This window comes from Indicator indicator, chromosome 10, assembly GCF_027791375.1.
Source record: "Indicator indicator isolate 239-I01 chromosome 10, UM_Iind_1.1, whole genome shotgun sequence".
NCBI classification, from domain to species: Eukaryota; Metazoa; Chordata; class Aves; order Piciformes; family Indicatoridae; genus Indicator; species Indicator indicator.
The window spans coordinates 3,593,100-3,603,319 of NC_072019.1; the positions used below are offsets into that span (position 1 = coordinate 3,593,100).

The 10,220-nt window shown below is 41.8% G+C and overlaps 1 protein-coding gene across 1 annotated transcript; it reads right to left on the reverse strand.

Moving 5' to 3' along the window:
• Window positions 1-209: 209 nt before the first annotated feature.
• On the reverse strand, window positions 210-9,854 carry ATP6V1G3 (ATPase H+ transporting V1 subunit G3). Its single transcript, XM_054384402.1, has 3 exons — window positions 9,773-9,854; window positions 3,182-3,282; window positions 210-383 (listed from the first exon to the last, which is right to left on the reverse strand). The coding sequence occupies exons 1-3, from the start codon at window positions 9,852-9,854 to the stop codon at window positions 210-212; spliced, it is 357 nt and encodes a 118-aa protein (XP_054240377.1).
• Between the last annotated feature and the right edge of the window lie 366 nt (window positions 9,855-10,220).

Genomic DNA, 10,220 nt, shown 5'->3' on the forward strand with positions numbered 1-10,220 from the left:
CACTCCAGCAAATCTTGTGAAACCTTGTAAAATTCTTGTCACATCAAAAGCCTGTGTGGAGCTGTGTGCTTTTGGCTTTAGTGTTTTTGGTTTTTTTTAATTGTTTTTTCACAGGCACACAAGCAATAAATGAGGAAATATTTATGCAATGAAGAAAGAAGGCTTTTTCTTTTTTTTACAAGCACCCCTTCCCAGCACATCAGTGGATCTTAAATTGCATGCCTGAAGTTTGGATGTACTTCAGGGTTGATGTCACATATCGTGTTCAAAAGCTTTTTCATCACGCTCTCCATGTTCTTGTGGTAGCTGCTAGTGAGGGTTCGGATAGTTTCTGTGGTTTGTTCTTCTATTTTAGCAGAGAAGTTACCTTGGGAGCCCATTACCTGGAAAGGAAAAGTCCTCTGAGCAAAATAAAGGATAATATATGACTCTGTTTGTCATCCTTTTCTTCATCTAGCATAAACATAACACAAAGATGTCACGAACTGTGAGGTATGATCTAGGTTGAACTGTAGGCACACCACCAGGTTAAAGGGAATGCTTTCATATGCTCGTTAGCAATGGGAATCACCCCTTGTGATGAAAGTTTCCCAACCCCCTGTGGGAGCATCACTGCACACATTTTCTCTTTTATATCACTCATTTTAACTTGTTTTCCATTTTTAATGACTGGTCAGCTAAGTTCCACCACCACTGAGCTCTGCTTGGCCTCACCAAACGCCAATGTGCATGGGGCTAAAGACCAAAACGTGGGAAAGCCTTTCTAACAATGCATAGTTACAGTTTCAGGCTATTTGAAATGTCTTCAGCAGTTAGTGATGTATAACCTTCAACAGGCCTCAGCCAAGGTCTTTCAGTGTTGCATTTTCTTATCTGGCGACATACCAGACAGCTTCTGGCACAGTTAATATCAGGACATTCGCATAGAATTTAATTGACTGTAGACTTGCTTGAACATTTCAGCAAGGTTATGTTATAAACGGATGCACACCTTCCAAATCTGTGCCTTTCTTCTTTCCTCCCCCCACTGCCCCAACATCCCTTGAATTCTTCCCTTATGGAAAAGTCTTTCAGATATCAGCAGAGAAACTGGTTTCCAGCTGAAGAATTCTACAGGGAAGAGTTAAAAGACATGCTGACAGAATAAGAAAGGAATAAGTAATGTATTCTTCTTGTTCCTGCCATGGTTCTCTGGGCTGGAATGGCAGCTGAAGCTAACCTGTGAGGTTAGTGCATACTTAGAGGATGACCGCAAACAAGGCAGGAGTCATTACTTTTATTCTTCTTGTAATTTCAGCCCAAATTAGTCTTTCATGAAGGAGAAGAAGCTGAATTCTGGTCTTTTGCACAAATTACCTTTGCAGTTCTACTTATTGGTACCTGGCAATGCAGTAAGAATGTTGTCCACAGTCCAGATGTAAAACACTTCCCAATTTGGAAGAAATACAAGACATAGACATGATTGTAAATATCAGGAAAAGGTTATGTTTTTTTTAATAGTAACTATTTTTAGCTGGCATTGTATTTTAGCTTTTAGACAAGTTGTAAGGGTCCCATGTGGAAAAGATTGTACAGCTTAGACCAGATTCATGAAGCTGTTTGTTTTATTTTTTTTTTCCCCTGCTGGGGAAAATTGCTTTCCAGAGATCCCAGCTGCTTGCATGTTATCCAGCTAACAAATACTTTCAAAAATCCTCCAGAAAAGTATTACAGTTTTAAGAAGAGCCTCTGCAGACTGGGAACCTGCTTTCTCAGTTCGTACTAATGCTGTAAATCGAGATAGTTGATTCTTACTTATTAAATTCCGCCCTCCCCCACCCCTTTCCTTACCTGAATTTGGAGACCTTCTCTTTGTCAGCATGCAAATGATGCTCTGCTTAGGCTATGATTTCCTCTGACCTTGAAGGTCTGTCCCTTATCTTGGCCATACTGGTTTTATGTCATTCCAAAGTTGCTAAAATGTTACATTGAGAGCACTGGAACAGGCTCCCCAAGGGGGGTGTGGAGTTTCCTTCTCTGAAGACTTTCAAAACCCACCCAGATGCATTCCTGTGTGGATTATCCTAAGTGATCCTGCTCTGGCAGGAGGGTTGGACCTGATGACCTCTTGAGGTCCCTTCCAACCTCTGATATAGTGTGATACTGTTATTGAGTTGGAATCCACAAAATACAGAACTAGGACATCTCCAGCATTTGGTGGTCTTGACCCCAAGTGCAAACACCACTGGCACTAACAAAATTGATTTGAAACCTGGCCTTAAACTTTTCTCTTGGAAAAAGATCTTACATGTTGTAACTCTAACCTCACATTAATCAGAATTTCTGTTGCTGCTCTTGTTCATTCTGGACTGATATAGAACACCTCATAGTATGAGAAAATGTACACCAGTTTGGATATAGCACTATAAGAGGAAGAATAGATAAATAAGACTGTGACAAAGAATTAAAAAGAATTGTGTCTGAATACTTGGTCTAGTAAACTGAACTGAGCATCAAACTCCCCTCTGCAGTAGCTTAGCAGGAATCTTTGACTGCCTTCCAGAAACAGGTTAATAATAATGGTATTTAGAAAGAAATTCTTCCCCATGAGGGTGGTGAGACACTGGAACAGATTGCCCAGGGAGGTGGTAGAGGCCTCATCCCTGGAGGTTTTTAAGGCCAGGCCAGATATGGCTCTGAGCAACCTGATCTAGTGGAAAGTGTTTCTGCCCATGGCAAAGGGCTTGGAACTAGATGATCCTTGAGGTCCCTTCCAGCCCTGAGAATGCTATGGTTCTACAGAAACATCCACCTTGCTGAAATCTCCAGTTTCAAAATGGGAATGAGGTCTATCTGGAGTTAAAGAAAGAGGATCCAGAGGTATTTTTTTCTTAAACAAGATGTTTCTTCAAAGGGAGTTTTTTTTCTTAAATGAGATGTTTCTTCAAAGGGCAAGCATGAGTCAAATATAGAATCTGGACAATATAAGTGGTGAAAGTCTACAATACCTTCCATAAATGCTTACCAAGCCTGTGAAAAAAGTTAGAATGAAGGCTATACATGTTATAGGTGATATCCCTGTGTTTAATCAGTATGACTATGTTGGTTTGCAGAAGGGTCCATGCAAAACTGTTTGAAGCAAATGGTTTTCCCGTTGAGCAGCCAGACACAACGAAAGAACATATGCAGGTTTCCTACTTACATTTGTTTGCTTGCTTCTAAATTCCTTCTCCCTCTGTAAGCGGTAGTGGTCTATCTCAGCTGTGGCTTCTTCTTTGGCCTGCTTTAGTCTCTTTCCTTTTCCTAATGGTTGGAAGAAACAGTGACATTACACTTGTCATTGAATCCCCAAAGATGAATCTCTCTAAATCAGAGATAGAATCATAGAATGGTCCAGACAGGAAGGGACCTCCAAAAGTCATCCAGTCTGACCTCCCCACAGTCAGCAGCAGGGACATCCTCCAGGGAAGGAGCCTCAACCATCTCCCTGGGCAACCTGTTCCAATGTTCCACCCACCTCATAGTGAAGAACTTCTTTCTGATATCCATTCTAAGTTTGCCCTTCTCTAGTTTGAAGCCATTGCCCCTTGTCCTGTCACTGCTGGCCTCCTTCTCTCCATGCTGAACACCCCCAGCTGAACCTCAGCCTATCTTCATAGCAGAGGTGTTCCAACCCCTTGATCATCTTTGTGGCCCTCGTCTGGACCCTCTCCATCGGGTCCATGTCCTTCCTGTATTGAGGGCTCCAGACTTGTACACAGTATTCCAGGTGAGATCTCACCATAGCAAAGTGGCAGAATCACCTCCTTGGATCTGCTGGCAATGCATCTTTTGATGCACCCCAGGATGTGATTTGCCTTCTGGGCTGCAGGCTTACACTGCCTGCTCACATCCAGCTTCTCATCCATCAGCACCCCCAAATCCTTTTCCGCAGGGAAAAGGGAAAGGATATTTTCTATGGCATAGTAAAACAGACAAATCTTTGAGCAAAGTCATCAGCAGCTTTATTTCTACAAAACTGGTCAGAGGTATCAAAGTGATCTAGGCAGGGTACTTTTTGCTTGGAAGCCAGTCTTGCCAGTACCCATCTTCTGACACCAACTCCCTGTGTGAAAGCACACATCAAATGAAAATCTTCTTGGTGTGGTAACAAAAGCAGTCTTTTTGCAAGTACACGTTTTCACATAACACAAATGTAGGCTTTTGGGGGTTTTGTGTGTGTGTGTTTTTTTTTTTTAATCACAGTTTGGTGTTTAAATACATCTCTCTCTTTCCTTCATCGGTGCTAGAAGCAGCCAGATAACAGATTTTAGTTGTCACTGATGGGGAAAAGACATTATTCTGTAAGATTTGCTGTATTGATTGGTTGCCAGCATCCCTTCATCTCACACCAACTGGATTCTGCTTAGAGCTGGCAGACTTCCAAAGTGTGCAAGATTCACTACTATTGAACTGAGTTGCAACCTTCAGGCTTTGTCCTCTTCTTTCCCACTCTATTCCTGTTAAATTCAGAGGCAAGTGATTAAGAGGAAAAAGGATGTCAATGGTATTCTCTACCAATGCATGAAAATGTGAAAGTGATTAAAAAGTTTTTCCCCCCCCCCCCTTTTCTTCTTAAACAGGATGGTGGAGGCATAGGAAGTTCCATGCAAACATGAGGAAGAATTATTTCACTGTGAAGGTGACAGAGCACTGGAACAGGCTGCCCAGGGAGGTTGTGGAGTCTCCCTCTCTGGAGATGTTCAAGACCCACCTGGATGTGTTCCTGTGTGATCTGCTCTGAGTGATCGTGCTCTGGCAGGGGGGTTGGACTTGGATGATCTTCTGAGGTCCCTTCCAGCCCCTAACATTCTGTGATCTGTAAGGTGACTTGTTTACATACTTGGTCACTGTGACTAGTTACCTTGTGATAAGGGAAGTCCTAAGGTTTTGTCAAATCAAGCCCATGTTAAGACATTGAAGGACTGGGCATAAGGTAGTTCCTGGGTCTAGCAGGGTTGTTATATAAAGGATAGGGGTAAAAGGAGAGACAAGCATTAGTATTTCTGATTTGTTTTCTCCAGGCTCATACATCACCTTGGTTACAACTCTGCTGGCCTTCTGAAGCCTTATCAGATGTGGTATGCTTCCACTGAGCATGGTGCAATGAGGAAGCTGAATCTTAGGAGGAAGACTGTTGGCTTTGATACATCCAAGATTCAACAAAAGCCTGGGTAAAAAGCCTCATCCAGTGGTAAACTATTTGCCCAGCTGATGACTCCTTCTGAAGTTATTATCTGCAAATGGGTGAGTAGAAAGAGAGATACTCCTGAAATGTGGATTTCCTCTTAAAATCTTGATTCCTGGATTGATTTTTGTAGTTGTGCTTATTGTGGGACCTGGGGGATATGATTGTATCAAAAGCATTTCACAGGAAGAAGTGAGCTAATGAGGAACTAGAGAGCATTACTGACTCTCGATTCATCAGTGCAGTGCTCTCTTGTGTAGGTAATTATTTCTCAGAGTCTTTCTGCCACAGAGGCACTGTGATTATTTGTAAAGGGGCAAAGAGGCAGTTTAAAACCATGAATGTACTTTCTCAGAATTTTTTTTAATTTGTTTCATAAGGGCCAATTCCTACAGCTTCTGTCACTCAGTGTATGAAGTCTTGGGACCAGCAGGTGTGAACTGATGGATTTGTGAAAGAGCCTGACATTGTTCTGTACAGCAAAATCTGAAACCAGGTTTAGCTCAGTATTTTGAAGTTTCCCTTGTTCTCCTCTCCAAATTTGGAGCTGATCAGCTTTTTATAGAATTTTCCTCAGGAGCTAAGCTGGGGGTTGATTCCCCGGAGCTGGAAGCTGCGAGGAGTGACTACACTGAAGCTCTGCCAATTTTACCAGCTGAGGGACTGGATCTCTGTAGCAAATTAAATTATTTCAGAATCAGTGGGATTTTAATTTCAAATTCCATCTGGGGGGCCATCTGTAGTAAATATGTTGAATATTTGGCCACCAGATAGATAAATACATCCATTCAAATACAAAGAATGGAAAGAGACTAACTGGAAGAAAACCAGTTCGTTTGCCTCTGACAGCACAGCTAGTGCACCAAAATTGTGTATATATGTACATGTCAGATCTTGAGAGTGCACTGGAGGAAGCACCATCTATAGGGTGTCACTGTAAGATGGCAGCTATTTAATTTTTCCCTGGTGCCTTCAGGATTGGCACAGCAGGAAGGTGCTGCTTCCTATTTAATTAAGTGGAAAAAGCTGTGAGTAAATTACTGCTAGTTCAACAACGTTGTGGGCAGAATCGGCACCTGCCAACATATGTGCTGGTGCATATGCTCCACCTGATTAAGTTAAGCAGAAACTAGAGCTTAACCTGCCTCACCAAAATTAATTAATCAGGCTGTTATTAACCACTTGTTTGCAATACAGGATTGCCTTTTCAAAGTCTTTGCTGATCTCGATGGGATTCTCTCTAGAGCACAGCTGAGTCAAAAATCCAACCTCGCACACAGAAGGGTGGCAGAGCGTTGAAATTCAGCCAAGATCATGCAAAAAGAGAGCAAGAATTACAGGAGGATAGGCAAACCAGCCTGTTCCTATGATATTTCCTCTAGGATCATAAAGGGGAGGTACACAAAGCTTCAGCTTTGAAGAGACTTCTGCCCCCAAGGGGCAGAAACCTGATGGGGGCCAGGTTTCCTTATGCACCTTTGTCCCCCTCCTTCTCATCCCTGAATATGGGGAGCAGCGATGCAGCTGTACTATGCCTGGTTTTCATGTCCACTGTTGTCCAGGATTATGACAGCTGACAGCCTATACAGGTCTAAGCATCTTATTAAATTGGCCAAACCTTAACCAATTTGTTTTACAACTGAGCACTGTATTGGATTTTCTTACCTTTCTTACATTGGAAGGCTCTATTAACATGGAGAAAGGCTGTATTCTTCTTGCTCTTGTGTTAGTAAAATACCTAGCTCTAGTTAAACCCAAAAGAATTGCTGGAGTTGTTTGGGTTATTTAGTTCTTGCAAGGCAAAGACAGCAGAGAGCAAAAATGTTGCATTCTAATTTGCCCAAACACTAAGCACCTTACTTTCCAAAATCTGCATGGTAAAATTTGCTTTCTGTTTTCAAACATATCTTAGAATCCTAGAATCATGGAATTGTCAGAGCTGGAAGGGACCTCAAGGATCATCTGCTTCCAACCCCCCTGCCATGGACAGAGACACTTTCCACTAGATCAGGTTGCTCAGAGCCATATCCAACCTGGCCTTAAAAACTCCCAGTGATGAGGCTTCCACTACCTCTCTGGGCAACCTGTTCCAGTGTCTCACCACCCTCATGTGAAGAACTTCTTCCTAACATCCAAACTGAATCTACCCACTTCTAGTTTTGCTCCATTCCCCCAGTCCTATCACTACCTGACATTCTAAAAAGTCTCTCCCCAGTTTTCTTGTAGTCCCCCATAAGATACTTGAAGGCCATAATAAAGTTTCCTCAGGGCCTTCTCCTCTCCAGACTGAATAGCCCCAGGTTACCCAGGGAGGTGGTGGAAGCCTCATCCCTGGAGGTTTTTAAAGCCAGGCTGGATGTGGCTGTGGGCAACCTGCTCTAGTATGAGGCGTCCCTTGCCCATGGCAGGGGGGTTGGAACTGGATGATCCTTGAGGTCCCTTCCAACCCTAACAATTCTATGATTCTATGAATAACATCAGCCAATATTACAGCAAAGATATTACAAGCCAGGATAAAGGTATTGAGCAAGAAGTCTGGAAAAAATATGCAGAGGATCTTTAACACTATGGGTTTTTTTTGCTTAGTTTCATGTCTATAAATATAATTTTGTTTACTAATTGTTCAGTTATCCAAGGAGGATTTTGCATCATGACCAACTGCACACAAAGCCTATCCCCCTTATCTGTTTATATGTAATATGATGTGTGTTCACACTACAGTTTGATCTGGTTATGTATCAACTGTAAACACCGAAGGGTTTGCATAAGGGGAGTTTTGCCAATCACATTTCCTTGCAAATGACTTTTCCTGGTTGTGCCTGTGAACAATCTGCCATTCATTCCTCTCACATGAGAGAATAGTCAGACTCATTCTTCTCATTCCTCTGGTGGTGTTGTGCAATGACTTTGAGGTGACAAAGAAGGTGACAGGTGCAGGTTAGTAGGGATGGGTCTGCATTAGTGCTGGCTGGATTGGTTCATTGCAGCCCTGATCTGCAGAGTGTCAGGCTTGGAGCAGAAGCTGCTGATCTTAACCAGCACCAGGGGGATCTGGGCTGGCAGTTTCTGGGCTGAGGCAGCATGTGCTTGCCTTGTTTCACCAAACTGTGTGTGCACAGCTTAACCAATTACATTGGCTTGTGCTTATATTGGCTGCATTTTGTGTGTTTCCCTTTGTCTTAGTTTTTATGCTCAGAGACAAACTGTGCAATCCTTTATGCTGATCTAACTGCAGATTCATTTTGGAGAAGAGACTTATGAAGTAATTTTGACTTGGCATAAATGGGCTTTTCTCCTTCTCCTACACCGTTTAAGTTATGCTGGTATAGTTAAGTGTCCAGGCTGGCATAGTGGCATTACTATGAGAAATATTGAAATACTGAGTATTGTAATATTCAAGGACAACTTGGAAACTTTTTAGTTCACTTTTTGCCCTTTTTTTTCCCTTTCATTTGTGTGTGTGCATTTTCTTTTTTGTTTGTTGATTTTCTTTTTTAATTTTTATTTTTTGTAGCCTTGCTCCATACAATATCTTCATATATTTCAGCTGAGTCCTGCAGTACAATGTTGTTTCCTGCTGCTAGCTTCTAAATCAAGATAACTCCATGGAACAGTATTAATGTTTCAGTGCTAATGCAGGTCAGTGACTCGTGTAGTTGGTACCTACATCCTGGGGAATAAGGTCCTCATAGTTTGCATGAAATCACTGGGAGGTGAATGCAGAAAATGAAGGAAATAGGTAATGGAAAGACTCTGTCAAAAGAATTATTTCTTTGATTTAAATAATCCTAGCAGACACCATAATTTTTCATATTTATTATTATTTTTGCTTATGTATGACTGGGATAAATATATTTGAATTTATTAGTGTTGGAAATCATTGCATGCTCTGCCCTGGGCACTTAGGCATTTGGTGAACAAGGTGCATATTTTAAATTGAACATTTAATCACTTACTGGTTACTTGTGGCATGTGAAAAGTCTTACATGAATTACCTATTCCAGCACTGACAGTGCCTGTGGTTTTACAAAGACTTTAATTCCACTCATTGTTCTGAATTTCCCCTTTGTTTTCATATGTATTATTTTTTTGAAGCTCAGTTGAGATTAGAAGGCAGGTTACAAGATACTGTAAGAAAAGAGGAACACTGGAAAATTTACACAAGACCTATGAAGACAAATAGAAAACTTAGAATCTGATCCTGTGGAGCTGGCAGCCAGGGGCATGTAGGTTTCTGGTTTAAATAGCTGAGGACGGCCATAATGACACTATTGGCATTGAGATAAACAAGAACTAATCGAGCTGACATGATGAATACAACAAAGAAAATCTTATTTAATGTAATTAGGTATGTATGTGTGCACAATTTTGAGCAAAGTCTGAATATTCAGGTCTGGCTGAATGTCTGGCTGCAGTCAAGGCACAGCACTAGTGCAAGGGAGAAGAAAAAACAGGAGCAGCACAGCTGTGATGCACACAGATGGAATAATGTTGTCTTCTCTGAGCCACTTTGATTCTGAGGAGCTTACAGTTAAAAACTACAGTAAAAGCAGGCCAGCTACTTACTTTTTTTTGCTTCCTCCAGTTTGTCCTTGGCACGTTTTTCTGCCTGCAGAAGCTGCTGGATTCCCTGAGACTGGCTGGTCATGCTGATTGCTGAGGCTGTTGCACTTCTGCAGGGACTGGTGCTCAAAGGGAGTTTTATACAGCTGCCAGGCTCTTGTGCTTTTTTTGTTGTTGCTGTTTTTGTTCTATCTGTTATTACAAAAGCCTTCCAGATCATACCAAACCAGCCAGCTCTGCCTGGATTGCTCTTAGGTGCTACTGCAATCAAATAAACACAACAGCAAGGTCGAAAGGAACATTCTCCTCTCCTCAGGGTCACACAAAAGCTGGTGCCTGATTAATGCATTGGGAAAAGAAGAGAAAGGCACTCCAAGTGGCTTGTAGCTTAATGGGGATTTATTAATTCAGGTTTTGTTTTGGTTGGTTGGTTTGGTTTTTTGTTTTTGTT